Genomic DNA, 23481 nt, shown 5'->3' with positions numbered 1-23481 from the left:
TAATAGGTGTAATTTTGATTTTCTTTTTAATAATTTTATTTCTTATTTTATATGTATCCCTATTTTAATATTTTCATTTTATGTTTGTGCTCAGTCACAATTTAACATTCAATTTCATAGAACATATTAGATTATTTCTTAAAACTTTTCTTTAAATTTAGAGATAGAACACCCCACCCCACGGCTTCTTTTATTTCAATTATCTGGTTTCTATTATATATAATTCATCTCTTAATCCTTTCTTTTATTTCAATTATCTGGTTTCTATTATATATAACTCATCTCTTAATCCTTTCGATCTTTTAGAAAAATAATCTTAAACATAATATTTACTCCACATCTTATCTATCATATATACCTCACGATCTCTTTTATTTCAGCAATCTTGTTTCTATTATATGTAACTCATCTCTCACTCCTTTCCTTCTTTTAGAAAAAACTAATCTTAAACATAATATTTACTCCATGTATGTTGTCTATTAGAATATTATTTGGAAATAATATGGTATTTTGGATATGTTCATTAAATTTATCTATAATTAATGTAAAAGATAGATATTTAGAGTTGATCTTTTATCTAATCTTATCTTTATAGAAAATATTTCGATTAGTTCAGTGTAATCTTATTTTTATAGAAAATATTTTGATTAGTTCGCCTGAAACATTTATTCTTTATCATTATATATTTTTTATATATTTTTGATTATTTTAATATATATTACGTTAACAATTTTTTATAATTTTTAATATAAATTTTTTTAGGACTAAGAATTTTTTTTTAAGATCAACTAGGATTATATGTAAATTTTATTTTTATTCTAAATACTTTTCAATTAATCGTTAAGGCAGATGTATAATTTTTATAGTTAATAGTTGAGATATAAATTAATCTTTAACAATTTTCTTAGGTTTTTTTAATTATTCTCTCTAAAGTTTTACAATAAAAACTGATGCTATTTAAATAATTCACAAGTGATTTAAAATAGGGTTGCTAATATTGAATATGGTGATACAATTTGTCTCTGAATTGCATTAATTTATTCTCTTTTGAGGATCAATCAAAAGTGTAGATCATCCTCTAATTTACGTAAATTACATATCAGAGGATTTCATCTGTTATTTTTGTTTGTTTTTAGAAAATACTTAATAATTATGTGTTTTTAAAAAAAAACTAAACGTGGTCCTAATGAACACCTAATTAGGAATCCGAGTGAACTTTAGATTCGTACCAGATTCACCGGACTCAAATCTTGGTTGGATTGGACAATCAAACAGGAACCTTTGAAACCTTTGGATGGAAATCCTATTGGCCTGCTTCTTTGGTTCTGTAACATTTGTGCTCCTTCAAGCATCTCTACTACAGTCTTGTGACTATTTTCCTTTCGTATAATCTCCTTCAAGCATCTCTACTAAAGTCTTGTGACTATTTTCCTTTCTTATAATCTCCGTCAAGCATCTCTACTACAGGGACTATTTTCCTTTCTTATAATCTGAGGACAGATTGAAAGGAACAGTTAGAATGAATATTGATGCGGCGACATGAAGGGGTCCATCCGGAAGGTGTCGATTGTCACGATTGAAGTCAGAGTCAAGGCGATCAATGTTCTGATATCATATGGTCAAACGAAGGATAATCTCATTGGTCGGTCGGGCGATCAGATCCCCGACCGGGAGGAGAAAGTTCCGGTCTGACCCTACCTTTTGACTCGGAGAGGTGTCAAACGACAGGTTCAATGGAGTGTTGGACATCAGGAGGAGGAGGAGACGATAGGCAGAATTCTAGCCTATCAGGTACCCCGCTCGGCCAGACAATAGGACTTGGTACAGGCTCAATGGAGTCCTAGCCGAGCAAACGCAGTACACACGCAACATATCTCCGGCCGAGAGGCTAACCCGCTCGGCCCAACAACAGACCCACTGTGTTACTTCTCGAGATCCTTTTGGGAGTGAGTGTCGCCGATACCAGACATGGTCGACAAGAAGATCGTACGACGGAACCTTCCACTGTCACATCAGATATATGCTCGGCTTGTTAAGGTATTTTGTCAGAGAAACTTTACTGACAAGTCTTTTCAGGAAAAATTTCGAGAAACGTGCTCTCTTGGGAAATCGTGCACATAGGCTACAGGAGCTCTATATAAGGGGGGGAGTCCAAGCATCGGTGGAGGTACATGATATACACTGTTTGCGCTACAACCTTCATTTCTGTTGCTCCACCTTCTACATCATTGGCGGTGACTGACTTGAGTGTCGGAGGCCAATGCCGAGAACCTTTTCCCTGGCTCGGCATTGACGTCATCTGTTTTGCAGGGGGAACGGAGACTACGAGCGATCAGCGGGACATCCACATCCCCAGCTTTCCATCTCATCGATTTTCAGACAAGATCATATTAGCACCGTCTGTGGGAACTTAACCTGCATCCGAGTTGAGAAGATGGAGGACGTTGGACGACTCACTACCATGACGCTCACCAAGGAGGAGCTCGACATGCTCGTGCAAGCCCGAGCGGCGAAGATGGTCGAGCAGCAATAACAACAGGCGTTAGTCGATCGACAAGCACCACAGCCTGCGACGTCGACAGCCGGGAGATGAGCGGGGCTAGAAGACCAAGCGAAACAAGTTTCCATATGGGGCCAGAATAGGAGGCTGATTGACACGTAGGGGGAAGCACCGCCTACGCCAATCCCCTTCCATCGTGCCTTGTTCCAAACCCCTCAAAACTAGCCCAGGCGAACCAAGAACGGGGATCATCTTCGGATGACGCGCTCGTTCGGGATGCACGAAAAGGCAAGGTGTCCAGAAGCCACGGTTCTCCCAAACGGATCAATTTGCAGTTCTCCCAGGAGATCTTGCGTGACTCTCTGCCCAGACACTATACCCCATTGGCGATCGGGGATTACAACGGATCGACCGATTCAGATGATCATATGGATAGGTTTGATAATGAGGCCACACTGTACCGGTACATAGATGGGGTAAAGTGCCGAGTCTTTCTCACTACCATCTCCGGATCGGCACGGTGCTAGACCGCTATTTTAGAAGATTGTCGGATGAATCAATACGCAGCTTCAAGGACTTCCGAGTTGCATTCCTGCACCATTTTTCCAGCAACCGACACTATCAGAAGATGAGCGGCAACTTCTTTTCCCTAAAGCAAGGGCCCAAGGAAGCACTCAGAGCATACATCATGCGCTTTAACCAGGTGGCCATGGGCATTCCATCAGTCTCTTTCGAGATGATGATGAACGCCTTCACCCAGGGGCTCGCCGAAGGAGAATTCTTCCGGTCGCTCATCCGAAAGCAACCCAGAGACTTCGACCACCTGCTCAAGAAGGCTAACGAATACATAAACGTGGAAGACGCCCAGGTAGTAAGGAAAAAGGAAGCGTCGATCGAACCCTCGGTAGCGATCGAACCCTCGGTAGCGTTCGAACGTCGACTGTCGAACAACCACTAGTCGCCCAAGGGGCGAAGGGCAGAGGGAGCGCAACCACACTAGGACGGCAGGACACATGTCGTGCAACATGTGGCCTCCGGTCGGCATAAGGTTGCAAAAGGAAAGGTGTGGACGCCAATGTTCTGCTCTTTTCATCAGTCAGCGACGCATAACACACACGACTGTTACGATTTGACACCGATCGTTAGCCAACCAGCACCGAGAGGGTACCACCGCCGATCTCCATTGCCTGATCGGAACCATAGGCGTATATCCACGGGGCAACATGAGGACGAAAGGAGGGTGCTCGAGCGACGCGATCAAGAACACCGACGGGGGGAAAACGCGAGTCCCTCTCGACCCCATGCTGAGCAGAGTAGACCCTCAGCTCAAGAAGAAGAAAATAGAAATAATGTCACTTGAGGAGAAATATGCATGATCGCAGGGGAGCCGACCGTCGACGACTTGAATAGAGCTAGGAAAGCGCATGCTTGCCAATTGGAAATCTACGTTGTGAGATGTAACAGGGAGAGGACCGAAGGGCCCGAGATCAGCTTTGGCCCCAGAGATTTGGAGGGAGTGGAAATTGTAAGGAACTAGGGCGCTAAACATGTAAAAATACAGCGGAAAACATCTAGTTCCTTTCCAATAGATCTATGCGAAAGGAAACCATATACTAAGTATTAATTATCTACATGAGAAAGTTATACCTTTGTTGCGTGCCCTTCGCAATCCCGATTTCAACGTTTCTTTAGATGCAGATCTTAGCGCGATCAAGTGGCCGCGCCTCTATGGTATCCACACGAACAAGTCTCGTTTGTCTCACAAACTCACAAGGTGGAAAATGAAACAACCAAAGGTTGTGCTAGCAACTTTTCTTGGAGGTTCCGGCCAAGTGGAAGAGAGGAGGAGGAAGAAGAACTAGAGCACCAAAAACTCATCATGAAAATGAATCCAAAAAATCCTTTTTATAGATTCATGAAGTTGCCTCATGCCTTAATGTCAATTGTCTTGATTGACATTAATATTTGTCTTCATCCAATTAATCTAATGCGTGTGTAATTCAAATGATTCACTCTTCATCCAATGAATTCAATGCATCCAATGCATGCAATGCATGAGAAATTCAAATTGTTCACTCTTCATCCAATGCATCCAATGCATGAGTAACTCAAGTTGTACACTCCTCTTTTTTCATCAATTCAAATTTCATGAAATCATATAATGAGTCCAACTCATTAATCATCAAATAATTCATGAAATCATATAATGAGTCCAACTCATTAATTATTAATCCAATTGATTCAATGAGTCTAATTTGAATTGGACTCAATCTAATAGTTGGATTTAATTGAGTCTTACTCAATGAGTCCAATTTGAATTAGACTTAATCCAATGATTCATCATATGAATCCATCTCTATTGACTTGTTCTTTGTGTGTGACCCAATAGGTTCTCGTAACGTTGACAATGTATCAAAATCAACATTTAAATACATAAGCAATGAGTGACATCTAGCAAGGCATCATTGCTACCCAAGTGACGTGAATATCGAGATCCGACTTAATCTTTCCGTGGCTATTATCTTGTATGGCTCAATCATTCTATTCTTGATATCTAGATTGATCAATGAGGCATAGACCGTGTCATCCTCTTATATCACTTCCTTCATATGGAAGGGATAGATCTCATCTACATCACTCACATCCCTCCGCATAACTTATTGCATACCCAGTGATCGACTTTATGGTCCACCCTGTTACGGGTGACGTTTGACAATACCAAAGTATACAACTCCTTATGTAGGGAACCGTAGTGACTTCAGGTCTAAGGACTATTCATACTAATAGTCACATGAGAATGTTTATGACACTCATATAACGATCCATGAAACATTCTCATGATGGGTCATTCAGTATATATTCTCTAATATATACATATGTGTCAACCTGATATCTCATATCCATGACTTGTGAGATTAAGTCATCCGTTGACCTACATGCTAGTCTCAACGCATTAATATTGTTCTTGCATATTAATGTTTGAATAGGAATTGTTAAGAGTAGTGTTCTATGTATATCTACAATATATCACTATCAATTCAACCAATTGATATGTTGTAGATTAGAACCTCCTACTCTAGGACATTATTATACTTATTCATTTGGCACTAAATTGAAATAAATATAATAACCAACTTCGTCTTTATTAATAATGAAATATGATACAAAGAAGCTCTTTACAATCATCTCATAATTGGTACTAGGGCTAATACTATCGGAGATACCTCATGACGACGCGTTGATCATCCGAGCGGTAATTATCAATTATACCATTCACCGAACTTTTGTTGGCATAGGGAGTTCGGTGAACATCATCTTCAAGAAGGTGTTCGATCAATTGCAAATCGATCGAAGCGAGTTGCTACCTATGACCACCTCGCTCTCGATTTCACAGGCAATGAGGTATTGTCGCTCGGACAGGCCCAGCTGGCCATCTTGCTTGGAGAAGAGCCACTAAGGAGAACCAGGACCTCAAACTTCATAACGGTGGATGCACCGTCGGCCTACAACATCATCTTGGGTCGACCAACACTCAACGAATTCCGGGCAGTAATGTCTGCATACTGCCAAAAGATCAAATTTCTGGTGGACGACCGGGTGGGAGAAGTCAAAAGCTACCAACTTGCCGCTCAGTGATGTTACGCTGAGATGGTCAAGTCGGAAGCCAAGAACGCTCGAAAGAATTCGCGCCTTGAGGTGAATGCAATCACTGAAAAACCTCCTTCATTGGTATACGAAGAAAAGGAGGAGGTTCAGATCCACCCCAACCGGACGGAAGCAACCACCTTTATCGCAGCCGACCTGAAGGTGGAGCAGAAGGCGGAGTTGGTCGCCTGCCTTAGACAAAATCATGATGTGTTCGCATGGTTGACACACGAGATCCTTGGAATTTCACCGAGCGTCGCTCAGCATGAGCTTCACGTCCGACCGAATGCTCGGTCGGTGAAGCAAAAGACATAGACTTCATCACGGAACAAACTTGATCATTCGGGCGGAAATAGAAAAACTACTGAAGGTCGGCCATATCAAAGAAGTCCAATTCCCGAGCTGGCTCACTAACGTCGTGCTAGTCTCCAAGCCGGGAAATAAATGGCGGGTCTGCATCGACTTTCGTGACCTAAATAAGGCATGCCCAAAGGATTTCTATCCGCTACCTCGGATTGACCAAATGGTGGACTCTACTATGGGTTGTGAGCTGATCTGCATGCTTGATGATTATCAGGGCTATCATCAGGTGTTGCTCGCTCGAGAAGACCAGGAGAAGGTCAACTTTATCAGTGCTGATGGAACGTTTTGCTACAATGTCATGCCGTTCGGACTCAAGAATGCGGGCGCCACCTACTAGCAACTCATGAACAAGGTGTTCCGGAGGCAGATCGGTCGTACCATGGAGATATATGTGGACGACATACTGATGAAATCTCTCCGTGCTGCTGACCTATGCGCAAATATTGAGAAGACCTGCTAAACTCTGAGGGTTTATGGGATAAAGCTGAACTCGAACAAATGTTTGTTCAGCACAAAGAGTGACCATTTCTTGGGTTACATCGTCACCGAGCGGGGCATCGTGCCCAATTTAAGCAAGGTTAAGGCGCTACAAGACATGCCTCTGCCCCGGAGTCCGAAGGAAGCCTAAAGGTTGACCGGTCGGATCACAGCGCTATCCAGATTCATATCCAAGTCATCCAACCGGAGCTTGCCATTCTTTAAGGTGCTTCGCCAAGTTACAAAATTCCAGTGGGATGTCGAGTGTGATCAGACATTAGAAAAGCTCAAGGAGTATCTTAATTACTTACTTGTATTAGCCAAGCCGATTGTTGGTGAGCCGCTCTATATCTATCTATCATCTAGTGAACACGCGATTGGATTGACTTTAGTAAGGCAGAACGACCAGGAACAACAACATGTATACTTTTTAAGCCATATATTGAAGGATGCAGAGTCTCGCTACACCAGTCTGGAAAAATTAGCTTATGCATTGATACTCATCGTTTGAAGGCTTTGTCCATACTTTCTAGCACACTTAATCATTGTGCTGACTAACAGTGCCTTGAGGTGGGTCCTTCTCAACCCTGAGGGATCTGGGAGGCTAATTAAATGGATGACCGTACTAAGCGAATTCGACATAGAATATCAACCCTGAACGATAATTAAGGCCCAAGCCTTGGCTGATTTCGTCACAGAGGTCCAGAATGTTAAGCCGGAGGCAACTTGGAAGATATATGTGGATGGTTCGTCCACTTGGCAAAGTAGCGGGATTGACATAATGTTAAGCTCACCACAGGAAGATCGTATGCATTTGTCCGTACAGTTGGACTACAGAGCCACCAATAATAAAACTGAGTATGAAGCATTAATAGATGGCTTACAGGCGGCCCGGCATGTGGGAGCCGTTAAAGTCCTCATCCATTCGGACTCTTAGTTGGCTTCTCAATAGCTCTCTGGGACATTCGAGATAAACAATGCCCGACTTAAGCTCTACGCGGAAGCCTTTGAGAAGATGAAGGTCAACTTTAAGGAGGTCGTCATACAGAAGATCCCCCCGATCAGAGAACCAAGCAGCGGATGAGTTGGCAAGATTAGCCAGCTCCTTAGCGTCGATCACCATAGAGCATCCGATCGAGCAAGTCTCATTAGTGGCACATATTGACAGGACAGAAGGGATAACCCTCCCGAGTGACTGGAGAGCGACACTGATAGAATTCCTCCAATCGGGAGTCACACCAGCCGATCAGGAAGAAGTCCGTCTACTGAGAAAGAGAGTCGGACGGTTCACCCTCATCGGAGATCATTATATAAAAGAGCCTTCTCTCGGCCCTTGCTCAAGTGCGTTGGGCCGGAAGATGCCGAGTACATCTTGAAGGAGGTACATCAAGGCTCTTGTGGAGGCCACTCGAGCGGCCGCTCGCTGGCCCGGAAGGTACTCCTGACCGTATATTTTTAGCCCACTCTTCAAGAGGACTCCGCTCGGACAGTATGCACTTGGTTGTCTGCCAAAAATATCGAAATATTCTGCATCGTCTGACAGAGGAGATAAAGACGTTCACGGTGTCTTGCTCGTTCGACCAATGAGGCATGGACATCGTTGGGTCATTCCCTATGGCGATAGGCCAGCGGAGATTCCTGATCGTCGTGGTGGACCACTTCTCGAAGTGGGTGGAGGTCGAGCCGCTCGTAAGAATAATCGAGCATATGGTCATTAAGTTCGTTTGGCAGAATATCATATGCCAGTTCGACATCCCACGTCGGTTCGTATCAGATAATGGGAGACAATTCGCCGGTTAGAAACTTAGAGAGTGGTGCGAGAGCTATGACATCCAGTAGGCCTTCACCTCTGTGGCCTACCCCCAAAGCAACGGGCAAGCGGAAGTCGCCAATAGGGAAATCCTCAGAGGGCTACAGGCTTGACTCGACCACACCAGAGGTAGCTGGGTTGATGAGCTCCCCAGTGTGTTGTGGGCTCTTTGCGCGACCTCAAAGGAGGGGATCGACGTAACTCCTTTCCACTTGGTATACGTCGGCGAAGCAGTCGTTCTTGTAGAGGTTGAAGTGGAGTCCGATCGGGTGCAGTTCTACGATAAAGAAAACATCAGATGAAGGCTCATGGAGCTCGACTTGGTGGATGAGACGCGGGCTAAAGCAGCCGTGCGGCTGATGGCGTATCGATAACGGATGAAGCAGAACTACAACCGGAGGGTGATCCCGAGGTCTTTTCAGGTCGACGATCTCGTGTGGAAAAAAGTAAAGTCGGTTGGTGACGTCGCCAAGCTCGAAACTCCATGGGCAGGACTTTTCAAGGTCTCATGCAGAGGCTCCGCTCAAGCGCCTACTACTTGGAGGATGAGAGCGGAAGGCAACTCGAGCGGCCGTGGAGCGCGAATCATCTCTAACCCTACAATGTCGGATAAGAGGTACACAAGTGAATACAGATGTACTTGTATGTTGTTTCCTGGATGCTGGACAAATATGAATAAAAGAAAAGTATGCCACTTTTTGAGCTGAGTCAACGTTCGAGCGGCGACCTTAAACCCTCGTCTTCCCCAACAGTCGAGCGACAACCTTAAACCCTCATCTTCCCCAACGGTCGAGCGGTGATCTTAAACCCTCGTCTTCCCCAACGGTCGAGCGGCGACCTTAAACCTTCGTCTTCACCAATGGTCGAGCGGCGACCTTAAACCCTCGTCTTCATCAACGGTCGAGCGGCGTGTTGGGATCTAGCGCGCTAAACACGTGAAAAGCGCAGCGAAAATTAACTAGATCCTCTATCCAACGGATCTATGCGAAGGGAAAAAACATTGCTAAAAATAATCTATACTAAGTTACATGATAGGATTATACCCTTGATGCGTGCACACGATCTCCTGACGGCTCGGATCTCAGCACGATCACATGTTCGCGCATCTACAGTATCCACACGAACAAGCCTTGCATTCGTTTGTCTCACAAACTCACAAGATGAAGATGGAAATCACTTAAGGTTGTGCTAGTGACCACAATGGTGATTTCAGCCAAGATAGGGAAGGAGGAAGAAGAAGAAGATCAAAGGTTTTTCACCTTCTCATCATAATGAAAAATATCATCCAAAATTATATATATATATCCATATCATGAATATCAAAGGATTCTGCCCTTTCATCTTCCAATCCAATGACTCAAAATTAATCATTCAATCCAATGGTTCAATTTTGACCATTTAAATCCTTGGTGAACTCGAGTTCACCCAATGAGTCTAACTCATTGATTCTCATGCAATTTCAAATTCAATGAATCACCATTTTATTTATTCGAATCGACTCAATGAGTCTAGTTTGAATTGGACTTAATCTAACAATTAGATCCAATTAAGTCTTACTCAATAAGTCCAATTCGGATTAGACTTAATCTGATGAACCCATCTCCATATCTGCTTGTTCTTTGTGTGTGACCCAATTGGTTTTCGTAATGTTGGCAATGTACCTAAATCAACATTTAGATACATAAGCAATGAGTAGCATCTAGCAAGACATCATTGCTATCCAAGTGACGAGAAAGTCAAGATCTGACCTAACCTGTCCGTGACTATTATCTTGTATGACTTGATCCCTCTATCCTTGATATCTAGATTGATCAGTGAGGCATAGATCGTGTCATCCTCTTATCAACTTTTGTGTTTCTTGATCTCTAAGTAAACACACTCAATCAAATAAGCTCAATATCTCATATTGACTAATTTGTGCATGACCCTGCTTGTTTGTGTCCTACTAATCAAGGGGCCCACAGATATCACTTCTATTATATAGAAGGGATAGATCCCATCTACATCACTCACATCCCTTCGCATAATTCATTGCATACCGAGTAATCGACTTTATTGTCCACCTTGTTACAGGTGACGTTTGTCGATACCAAAGTACACATAGTCATGACTTCAAGTCTAAGGACTATTCATGCCAATAGTCATATGAGAATGTTTATGACACTCATATAACGATTCATGACTTGTAAGATATTCTCTAATATCCTCTAATATCCATGACTTGTAAATATTCTCTAATATATACCCATGTGTCAACCTGATATCTCATATCCATGACTTGTAAGATTAAGTCATCTGTTGATCTACATGCTAGTCTCAACGCATTAATATTGTCCTTGTATATTAATGCTTGACTAGGAATAGTTAAAAATAGCGTTCTATGCATATCTGCAATATCTCACTATCAATTCAACCAATTGATATACTATAGATAAGAACCTACTACCCAAGGACATTATTATACTTATTCAATCGGCACTGAATTGAAACAAATATAATAACCAACTTTGCCTTTTATTAATAATGAAATATGATACAACAAGAGTCCTTTACAATCATCTCATAATTGGTATTAGGGATAAACTAACACGGCGACCTTAAACCCAGGTCTTGATAAGCTATCAAACACTGATCTTATAACTCAAGAACGATGAACGACCGACCATGAATACGCACTACTAAAAAATTCCAAGTCTTCAAAAAATGGTGACTATTCGGGATTATTCTACTATGACTTCTCGTCACCGATCGGAAGGTCATAAAGTCACAATAAGCAACTTGCAATCTCGCTCAGGGTTTTATGCGGCAACACTAGCAACTAAAATGCGAGTCAAATTGAAAAATGTCGAAGGGCGGCAAGAGAACGAATAAGAAAAGATCGTCGGACGAGTGATCATTCATTAAGACTTGCAAGATGATTACAAACAAGGGTGAATACAAAATCACTCCAGATAATCAAGCACATCGTCAGGCAGTGACTCGGTGAGTTTATCCCAGCTAATGATGTTGCCGGTCAGAGCAGTCGACAAATAGCCTCCCTCTCGGAGCTGGTCAATCGTACCGTCGATGGCCAAGTTGAAGAGGCGGAGCGCCCGGTCGGAAAGCTGATCATTGAAGGCATCCGAGCGAAGGTAGTTTTTCTTCATAGCCTTAAACCGGTCAACCTCGGCATCTTGATAAGTTTTCAGAGCTGCTCGGGATGCCTCCAGCTTGTCCTTCGCGGTAGCCAACTCATCATTTTTCGCAGAAAGTTGGCTTTGAAAGGCAGCTTCTGTGGCTGACCTGCTCTCTCGCTCGACAATCAGAAGATCCTCGATTTCTTTGAGTTTTTGGGTGAGAGCTTGAGCCTCCTTATTCTTGATCTCCAAATCCTCAATAGCTCGGAGTTTCCTGGTGTTAGCCGAATGGATTTTTGCTTCAAAAGTGTTGGCTTGTTTATTAAGCTGAGCTATTTGGGTGGCCTGCTCAGTGTTTTTTCCTTTCTCTGCCTCCAGCAGATCAGTGCTCTTAGCCAGATCGGCTCTTAGCTGAGCCATCTCAGTGTTCATCTGCACCAGCCACTCCTGAGAAGCAGATGATTGGCCACTCGGCATCTTCAGTTGCTTCACCTCTTGCTCCAAAAAAGTGAATCTTTGGTACATGGTCAGGCTCTCTATCTAATACTGCAAGCACCCAAGAAAATATAAGCGCCGATCGGAGATAAATTAAGAGGAATACAACACTTATCTCAGTGGACATCTGGGTGTGACTGTCCGCGAGCACCCCCGGGGGCATGACCGTTGCGTGAGCCCGGGCGTTAGCCCATAACTGCGCTAGCGGTCCCTAAATGATTATTGGTGCTCGGGGGCTCGAGATTTAGTGCCAGCCGACTTGCTCCATTCCTCGGTCGGAAGATATAGAACTGTCGTTGTAGCATTGGCCGCTCGGGGCTGACTAAGCCGAGGTCACTCTACCGGACACTGGACGGATGCCAGATTTTTAAACCTTCGATGGCGGCGGCAAGGAGGAAATTGGTGGCGAGCAAATTGTTCCCTGTAGCAGACCAAACAGGGATGGAGTCCGATCAGATGATGTAGGGGGAATAGTCGACAATGCTGGGGTTGGGGTTGAGGTTTCAACCCGCTCGACGGAATGACGTGGGGTAGTTCGGGTGGGGGTCCGCACCATCGAGGAAGTGGATCACGATGATGTTTCCGCCCGACGCCTCTTGCGCCGTATCAAAGGTTCCCCAGAGGAGGCCGAACCCGACTCCCGCTCCACCGGAATCACCTACAGTCGTTCGAAGGGAGGATTCGATGCACCAATCGCCCCCTCGCTCTCACCGTGCGGGTCATTTTGAGAGTCGATTGGCTACAGACCGCGACTCTCCAACTCGGTCGCGACCACCTCATTGATCTCAGCATCCACAAGTTTGGCCTTTCCGGCCAGACGCGCACGTAACATGATGTCAGCTGCAAAAGAAGAAGAGAAATCAGTTAGAATCAAAGTAAGAAGTGAAGAAGCTGCATACCTAGGCTGGACGGAAGCCTTGTGTGGATCGGACTCAAGCCGAAAACGTAGAGAACACCCTCCAGCAGCAACTTGTGGATGCCATATTTCTGACCGGCCAACATTGAAGTTGCATTAAGGTAGTCCGATTGGCTCTTGTACTTTTTAAGTGGAGGCTGATTCGGCACTTCGAGTTGCCAGTTGGTCGGGAAGTCTGGCCGCTTGAGAAAACATACAAAAAAGAAGTACTCCCTCTAATGCTTGTTGGAGGTCGACATTTTATCGAAGAAAACTAAGTCCACTCAGGCTTGGAAGAGAAAGGTCCCCTGCTCGAATAATTTTGGACAATAAAAATAATGAAAAAGTCGGGGAGTGAGAGGAATGTCATGCAGGCGGAATAGATCATCACCCCGCACAGTAGCTGAAAGGAGTTTGACGCTAGTTGATGAAGAGAGATGCGAAAATATTTACATACGACAGGAAAGAAGGGGTGAATCAAAAATCGTAGACCAGCAGTAAACTGATCCCTAAAGAAACAAAGACAACCAGGCGGCGGAGAATTTGGTCGATCGAACAGAGAAGGAAGAAGAACTTGGTAATCGGAAGGAAACTTAAAGGCGACTGTCAGGCTCTCAGCGTCGCCGACATGAAACTTGGACTCGATAGAGGTATACCAAGGCCCAGGAGCGGCGACAGGAGGCTGTGAAGAACTCGCCATTGTAAAAAATAAAGAAGGCAGCGAAAAGATGCGATTGGAGGGAAGAAAAGCTTACTGGAATGTTGCCAGAGAGCAACGGAGGAAGGAAATCGCACAGGAGCAGAGACGGATTGTCGCCGGATGAACTCGAAGATGGAAATTCGCAAAGGAAGGCAACGACAAGCACGAGTTTATAAACCTCGAGGCTGGTAGATCGAAGCCGTCCGATCTAGGTTGCGGAAACCCAGGTAGAAATTTGGCAGTTAAATTTGAAGCGCCAAAGGTCACATCGTCAGTGGATATCCGCCTATCACGTCAAGCGTGCGGCGGCAGCAGGCGAGACACACGACGCTTGCCCACAGGATGACATTTAATAAAGACAATTAAAGAGGCATGGAGGCACGCTCAACCATCATGAGCAGGGATTTGCACGGTTTCCAGAAATATGGTTGACGTAAGCCCAGAGTGCGCTCACCCAAAGAAGCGTGGGAAAAGGTTTTCTAATATGAATGTTCGTTGTGTTGATCGGCGTAAGGAAGCAGACGTATTGCCGAACGACAGTCTTCAACAGGTCGATCGACAAAGAAAGTTGCTAACACGCTCAGTCACAATGGAGCAGTCGCATAGCCGATCATCGGGCTACGTCGGTCCGATCTAGAGCTAAGTAGGGTCATAAGTCGATCGGGTGAAAAGCGTCATTGACAAATTGTCCAGTCAGTCGGACTTGCAGCCTCCTTCGACTAGACTTGAGGGGGAGGCATGTGATACGACGATATGAAGGGGTCCACCTGGAAGGGGTCGGTTGCCACAATGAAGGTCAGAGTCAAGGCGGTCAACGTTCAGGTATCATATGGTCAAACGAAGGATAATCTCATTGGTCAGTCGGGCGATCAGGCCCCCGACCGGGAGGAGAAAGTTCCGGTCCGACCCCACCTTTTGACTCGGGGAGGTGTTAAACGACAGGCTCAATGGAGTGTTGGACGCCAGGAGGAGGAGACGATAGGTAGAATCCTGGCCGATCAACTACCCCGCTCGGCCAGACAACAGGACTCGGTACATGCTCAGCGGAGTCCTGGCCGAGCAGACGCAATACACGCGCAATGGATCTCCGGTCGAGCGGCTAACCCGCTCGGCCCAGCAACAGACCCACTGTGTTACCTCTCGACATCCTTGTGAGAGTGAGTGCCGTTGACACCAGGCATAGTCGACAGGAAGACCGTACGACAGAACCTTCCACTGTCACATCAGAGATATGCTCGGCTTGTTAAAGTATTTTATCAGGGACACTTTATTGACAAGTCTTTTCAGGGGAAATTTCGAGAAGCGTGCTCACTTGAGGAAGCGTGCACGCGCGCTATAGGAGCTCTATATAAAGGGGGGAGTCCAAGCATCGACGGAGGTACGCCATATACACTGTTTGCGCTATAGTCTTCATTTCTGTTGCTCCGCTTTCTACATCATCGCCGGTGACTGACTTGAGCGTTGGAGGGCCAACGCTGAGGACTCCTTCCCTGGCTCGGCGCTGACGTCTTCTGCTTTGCAGAGTGAAACGGAGTTTACGAGCAATCAACGGGGCATCCACATCTCCAGCTTTTTAACTCATCGACTTTCGGACATGATCAAATATAATTATCTTTTATTACAATTATGACTACCTTAGATGCAATGCTATATTCATTGCATCCGAATAGAATCCTGTATTGTTTCTTCTTTAAAAAAAACAGTGAAATCCTTTTGGGCTAATATTTAAATAGGTTTGGTGGGCCGATATCGTCCACTAAAATAACTATAAGAGTTGTATACAAAGAGTCAACAATGATCAACAGTATGGATCAGACATCTTGTCAATAAGGTATGAATCATTACTTATGGCTAGATAGTTAGGGCTCTTTAGGTTGAACCACCTCATATGATGTTGAGCTTCTAAGTTGTCCATCGTGAGCGCTTCTTGATTTATTTTGATGATCGGTGGAAAAATTTCGTGAAATCGGACTAGTCACCCTAAGGCTAGCTAGATTTATTATTTTTTTTGGACACTTAATCAACCGTATATCGTTAATAGTGAATACATACAAAAGGAGCAAGAGGCGACGATGAACATCTTTTATTTGGATGGTTCTACCATGAAGTTTGTGGCATTTGAGTTTAAACCAGAAACCAGTGTTCCATAGTTACATGTTGCAAATTATGAAGTGAAAAAAAAAGAACATGATGAATGATGCTTTCCACTGTATACATCTTGAGAACAAATCAGTGTGTATAATTCCTAATATAAACTCCTCCCTCTTCAATCCTTATTCAACACTAATCCTGATCCACTTCATGAAAAGGCAGTGGAACAGTTTTGACAGCCCTGAACTTTCCTGCATTGTTTAGATGCTCATTTTCCAACCTGAAACATCATTATATTTCACCCTTAGACTGATACCGTACAACTTGGAGCCATGGATAAACCTGAATATCGTGCAAAGGACTTACCTATAGAAGTTCCATTGCCCTCGTCTAATCACCTCGAGAGCCGCCAAGAAGAATGAAGTAACTCTATAGTCCACATTTCCGAAATTGTAATGGAGGACTGTTTGTAACCACGCAAGTCGCATAACGAGATTCAAACCCTGCAATGTCGAGGACACATTGCTTGATCTGATATCTTTCGGAAAGGAACTAAACTAGACACTGCTAAAGTGAAGGTTTGTTTTCATCACCAAGTCATTAGGATGGCATACCATGGAAATGTAGTACACATACTTCCTTCGGAGGATCAATTCGCTTCGAAGCCACGGGTTCTTGGAGTCGAGTTGGAGCAAACCCCAATCCTTAACGAAGTCCCAGTAGAGTTGGTAGACAGTGGCAGCGCTTGACACCACCACGACAAGCAAAAGCCAGCCGATGTTGTTCTCCTTTTCATAGGCTACTTTGGCACCGGCCGCAAGCATGGCAGAAACATACTTCCCCAAGTTGACTAGGTGGCTTGTCTCTCCTTCATCAAACCACCTTCTAGCACACTGCATGATCATAACAAAATCTGTGACTTTTCATGTATTGAAGCACAAAATCGCCGCGATAAATGTGAAAAGCAGCAAGAGAAAGAGACCTGCATAGCTCTCCAGTAGTAAGGAAGGAATGAGACAGCATAAGATAAGTCTTTGAAATGCTTGGATCTCATGCAATACCCGTAGTCTTGCGTTCGATAACTACCTGTTATGTAGTAACAAGTCACAAATTCCATATTTCTGAGCATTGGGACCTGTTTTTCAGCAATAGAACTTCTTCATAAGTATCAAGCTTCTTTTGATACATCGAGGGACGATCTTCGTCTAAAGAATGAGAAAGAAATTGAATGCTTGGATAAAATGAGTACCTGACTACAGAGTTGATCAGCCATGAAGAAATCCACCATTACTACCTTGTATAAAGGGGACAACATGATATTCCTGATCACTCTCAAGAAGTGATAGCGACTCGACCGATACACAATGTCGAATGGGCAAATGAGCAATGCCATAAACATCTGCAAGATGCAAGAATAAATCATGTTACTCTGTGCTACAAAGTATGAACTAATGCACACCAACAATTTTTAGAATCACAATTAAGCATGAGATTACCAGGAAGAGGAATCCAGGGATTGCTTGGACATGAGTCGAGGAGTGCCCTCTTGCAATAAGGACCAAGTGAGCAAACATCACTCCTACCACCGCAGTCATGGCTGTGGTACAAATGAGGAAAACTTCCCTATACTTCAGCTCTTTTGTATGGGCAAATTCAAATATGAAGGCGTAGTTTATTCTCGTCTTTCGCCACATGAAGATGTTGCATCCGTAAAGGAACAAATGTAGGAACAAGAGGCTGAACATGCTGCGATTAGTTGATACGAGTTTGTGCCATGTTAGATGAGAAAAGCACATTGAACTGTAAATTATCAGCTTTGAGTGCAATACTTGCCTTAGGATTGGGTACACTGTTTCCATGTAGATAGTAGTATCCGATTGCCCGGTGTACATGCCGGCCATATGTGCCATAATGCAATATCCGATGAACATCGCGATGAAGCATCCGGTAAAAAGGCCTGCTCAAGATCATTAGTGACTTGTAAGAAATGGCCAATGCCTCAGGTTCAGTGATAGAAGCCTCATTTATTACCAATGAAGAAGGTGACACCATGAGATTCTTTATGTTGATGGGTTTTGAGGTACTTCATGGCCTTCTGCTTGTTGTCATCAGCAAAGTGTTTGATGAATAGTTCTTCGACTTCGTCCATCAACTTCATTGCCTATTGTTGACACGAATGATTAGCACTCGATATCGTGAGTCACTGGTGAAGTTAAAAGATTTTCGATTACCATGTCTGAACTATTGAAGTAGGAGACTTCCACCACTTTGAGATATGTGTTCAGAACTTGCTTTCCTGTCACCTGAAATAGATTTTTCCAATATGTATCTCAATGTTTACAGTTCCAACAATCATTTTGCAGCGAGTTAGATTAGTTTTTGTGAGTCAATACCTTGTCGAACTTCTTCAGAATCTTCGCAAAAGCCAACATGTTCAAAGTTCTGAAACAAGAAACTAGAAAAGAAACTCAACACAACATGCTAGAAATGCAAAGGTTCTTTGTAGAGCTCCAAAACTCACCGATAAGTTTTGAGGTAGCCCAGCCCTTTGTGGAGCTCGACGAAGGCCCCTCTGATCATTTTCTCGGCACGGTGGATCTTGGCCTTGTTGATGTTCAGCTTGCCACTCTGCGATCCACATTTCCTCAATTGGCTACCTAAGTCCTCTCGGAATAAGTATGCCAAGGCAGAGATGGTCCTTGAAGGTGTAGTAAGGGGAATTTTGATCAATAGGTTCTTTCCCTGCAAGGTGAATGCTCTTCCAGAGAGACTCCTCAGCTTCACTTCGTCTAGACGATCGGTGGTCTTCGGCTTCTCCAACTCGTCGGATCCCTGAGGTGGGTCTACAAACTGGAAATCACCACTTTCATATTCAGTTGCTAGGATCTCTTGGGCCTGTTCTTGTTCTTCCTTCATAGCATCTTCTTCTACAAAAAAAAAAAAAAAGGTTCAGTTACAGTATCAAATGGCATGCTTTCTGTGTGCACCCTCACATGAACTTTCCCTCCCAACTGCCTTTTTTTAATCCTTCAAAAAAGAAAGACACAAATTCGAAAGAAATGATTTTCTCACCGCAGAAGATCGAGCAGGAAATGGAAGGATCATCCTTCGGATCATCACCCACTGAAACCTGGCCCTTCTGGTTCTTGAGAGCCGCCTTGAGCTCGAGGAGGATCTCCATCTGCTTCTTGAGCGACTCCCCTCTCTCAACGAACTCCTTCTCCTTGCCCTTGTAGAACTGATTCACCTTGTTGAGCTGGAGGTCCAGCCGCACGAAGAACTCCCTCGCGGCATCACTATCGGCGAACTGCTCCAGCAATTCAGTCTCGTACATGACTCCCCTACTCGCCGAGTTCATCAGCTTCCTGTGAATCTAAATCAAACCACAAACACACATTAAAAAAAAAACAAAAAAAATCGGATTTTGAGGCAATCGAGGCGAAAGAGAGGGAGTGCCTGAATAGTTCCGTGCTCCTTGCGCGGAATGGAATCGAACGGAGGGAGCTTCGTCCAAGAGGAGAGCAATGCGAGGGCCAAAGAAGGCGGCGGCGCAGTAGTGTTCTCGCGGGAAGCTTGCATTCTCTTGACGTCCTTCTTCAGCTGCCAGTAATCAACGAACGCCTCCTTCCACTCGGGAACGAGCTGCGCCTCGAATTGCTTCGAGAACTTCACCATTTCAACTGGGGCGGCGATGATGGAGGAGATCGGTGGGTGTGTGGAATGGAAACCATGAAAGCATTTTATAACTGACGAGACTGAAGGCAGGGGCCAAGGAATCATTTGGCGTCGGTGGTGGTGGTGCTGCGGCACATTCTCAGTAAATATACCGTGCATAATTCTAGGGTTGATGTAGCTGCACCTTCTTCCACTTGGAAGAATGGTGGCAGGGATGATGCTCAGTGATGAGAAGCGAGAGACAGAGTGAGGAGGAAGGAACAAAGACAGGGAGTGAAGGGGAATGTGACACCTTTTTAAGTTTGCGAACAAGGGTCTATTGTAAAAGATTATTTTTAAGGTCAAAATTATAATAATTTTATCATTGCGTCAAAACTCTCCTTCACTGATACAATCACACGATGAAAGACAAGAACAATTTAACGTAATTAGTCTCCCATTTCTCCTTTATTTTTGAAATGCTTTGCTAGTGAAAAATTCACCTATTCACAATCATGCAAAATTCCAAATAAGAGTTTGTTTCATGCTTAGAATGTGATCATACGAGAAGTACACATCTTAGAAGCCCGATGTATGAAACTCCCGTTAATTTTTTCTTCACAAAACTTAATCTTTTACGATAAAACATGACTATGCCGCACTGAAACATCTAGTCCATCATATCGCGCCTTATCACAAAGGGATGGATTCAAAAGTCTAGCTCATACATGGAGTCCACAAACTAAATGCCTTTCTACCTTTAATGCACAACCCTAATCTCTGCCATGTTGGACTTTACATGCTCCTACTTTAGCCATGCATGGCTTGATGCCCTACAAATGCTGGTCATCTCCCTTTTGAGCTTTCAGTTCCACTTCTTTGCAAGGAGCATTTGGAATTTGTTCCTGTATTCATTTGTCCTTTTGGCTTCCCTATCAAATGGCAAGGCACTGCAATTGGTGTGGTCTGAGATGGACTGCAATGCACATCATCAAAGTCATCATCCCTCTCCTCCATTAATTTGCATGTTATGCTACTATTTTTCTACTTTGTTCTGTAAAAAAGGTGGTTTTTTTTTTTTTACTTTTATGAGTAAGATACTTGTTGTCGTATTGAGAATGAATGTGTTTTTCATTGCTACCAAGAGATTTGGAGGTCAATTTCTGATAACGAAATATTTCTCAACTTATTAATATTCATAAATAATGTTCATCAATAAAATTCTTATTAACACTACATAATAAAAAAAAATAAAATGAAAAAAAAATTATATTATAAAGCTTAATAATCCCAATTAAACAAACTTAAAATATAAAAATTTTAAACAAGTAAACAAACTTGAATTAAGAGCTCATTAATATATAAATGAACCAAACTCAAGTCAAGTTTGAACCAAGCTCAAGCTCATAAAAAATAAATAAAATCAAGTTTGAACAAATATTTCAATAATTTTATTCATTTTAGACTCGATTTGATTTGATTCAATCACCTTATCTTGATTCGTTTACTGCCCAACCCCTAATGAACAATTTGAAGTTCATCATCAAATCTCATAATGCAACCACAGAAACAAACATTGAAAACTTGCAGAGTGGAATAGCATAATGCTCGATCTTCCTTCTTGTCCAAATTTCCTCCAACACCTCCTTAATGATGCCAAATAGCATTTCAAACCCTACTTGATTCAATCACTAAAGTACATACTTAATTCAATACCCGATCACTTCTAAAGACAAGGGAGTCTATAACTTGGAGAATATGATTCTTCAACTTTGATTCCCAATAATGATTTTGACAAATTGAAAGGGAATAATATATCGTAACTAAGAATATGTTCTTTAACTTATCTTCTATATATATATATATATATATATATATGAATTATGTCGCACATGCTCTCTTGAATCATATGCATGCTTAAGAAGGAATGAAGAATTTGTTATGTAGCAAATTCATTTTATTGGTATATTCTTGTTCAAGTTTATTCTTAATAAATGGGATTTTGTAGGCATAAACCAATCTTAATGGTTTATGCTTGGAATAATGCTATTTAGGAGAAGATTACATAATATGCTTTCTCCATGTTGATCAATTATGAACAAATATTGACTATTTAAGCTTGAGAATCACTATTACTCTATGAACTTGAAATTTTATGAATATTGTGCTAGATTTTTTTTAAAAAAATATTATATTAGATTTATTTATAAACTCTGAATTTAATAATAAAATTAATAAATGGAAGTTGTATTTGAAAAAAAAAAAATACTAAAAAAAGGTGTACCTGGGGCGGTCCATACTACTTGCTGGGCCATTTTGACCAAAATCGGCCCGACCTGTTTGACGCATGCCCCTGTAAACTAACCGGATTACGCACCATTTCTCTAGCTCTGTCGTTCATATTAGGATCCAACGGCCCGAAGAGAATGACTGGGAGGCCGCCGGTTCCGGTAACCTTCAGGTATATATAAGAGACTCCTCACCTCGTCCGTAGCAATTTTCCTCGTTTGGCCTCTCTTCTTCTACCTCTCGCTTCTGCAATCCGCAGGAAGAGGAAAAAGATCGAGAAATTCTCCTTGGCCACCAGTTCGATCTGCGGCGGAAGAGAGCGGACGAAGGCTTTCTGTTAGAGGGTTCAGTTTTCCGCCGCGAGGTGCTCCATGGGCGGATGGAGCTGCATGCGCAAGGAAGCATTTGACGGGTTCAGCTTTTTTCTTCTCAGACAGTTTTAAGCAAAATTACTATAATATATAATATTTAAATAATTTCGCTAAGAATTATAAAAATATTTGATACAGATATTTTAAAATTTATTTTTTTTATTTTTACCTTAAAATAAGAGACCTTTTTAATAAAACCGTGCATTTAGATTGGATTTAGGGGTGTAAATGAATAAATGGTTCATGAGCTATTTGAAGTTCGATTCGATAAAAATTTATTTGAGCTCGTTTAATGAGGCTCGTTAAGATAAATAAATCAAACTCAAGTTTCACAATATTCGACTCGTTAGCTCGTAAATATATTCGTTCAGCTCATGTATCAATTTTTGAATTAAAAATATAATAATTTTGATATTGAATTTATAGATTTTATACTTTACTTATGAAATAATATATTAAATTTATTTATTAAAATAAATTTATAAATTTTAATAAGAATATTATAATTTTCTTAAAATATATAATTTAATTTTTAATGAATATTTAAATTTATAATTTATATTTATTAAGTTCAATAAAAGTTCGAATAAATTCGTGAATGATGAATCATGAATATATTCGTTAAATAAAGTTCGAACTCGGTTCGATTATAAACAAGTCAAATTTAAACATTCAAGAGTTCGGTTCGATTCGACTCGATTACCTTCTTAGTTGGATTGATTGATCAGATCTGTCCTTTCAAACCATTTAAATATTTAAATTGGTTTGAAATTTTATTAATTTATCGTCTATGAACCTAAACAGGTCAACCTGTTACGTCTCCAACCGAGCTAACCATTACAGATTTGAGTTTAAAACTAAAATGAAAAACTCGTGAGCCGGCTCCTTTTCTCTGTAACTAAATTTAAAATTATCAACATTTTTCATAATTTTTTATTTTAAAAAATTTTTAGTGGACTTGTACCGTCTAATCTGCAGCCATCCTAAATTAGTTTAAGAATTTCCTAACCCGTTAAGCTGGACCACCCCAACTATAGATGATAAATTTTTTACTAATAGACCGTGTGACGGCTCT

At 42.4% G+C, this 23481-nt stretch overlaps 1 protein-coding gene across 1 annotated transcript; it reads right to left on the bottom strand.

Annotated features, from left to right (window-relative positions):
• Positions 1-16189: 16189 nt before the first annotated feature.
• LOC122055710 (phosphate transporter PHO1 homolog 1-like) lies at positions 16190-19941 on the bottom strand. The gene is made up of 13 exons (XM_042617271.1): positions 19549-19941; positions 19165-19465; positions 18614-19019; positions 18486-18534; positions 18324-18395; positions 18124-18253; positions 17926-18049; positions 17589-17838; positions 17342-17491; positions 17075-17227; positions 16707-16985; positions 16459-16595; positions 16190-16372 (listed from the first exon to the last, which is right to left on the bottom strand). Exons 1-13 carry the CDS (start codon positions 19924-19926, stop codon positions 16285-16287), a joined length of 2517 nt encoding a protein of 838 aa, XP_042473205.1. The 5' UTR covers positions 19927-19941; the 3' UTR covers positions 16190-16284.
• Positions 19942-23481: the final 3540 nt, after the last annotated feature.

The sequence above is a fragment of the Zingiber officinale genome, chromosome 3B (assembly GCF_018446385.1).
Source record: "Zingiber officinale cultivar Zhangliang chromosome 3B, Zo_v1.1, whole genome shotgun sequence".
NCBI classification, from domain to species: Eukaryota; Viridiplantae; Streptophyta; class Magnoliopsida; order Zingiberales; family Zingiberaceae; genus Zingiber; species Zingiber officinale.
Note: the sequence above shows the minus strand (reverse complement) of the source record. Positions and strands in the feature narration are given on the sequence as shown.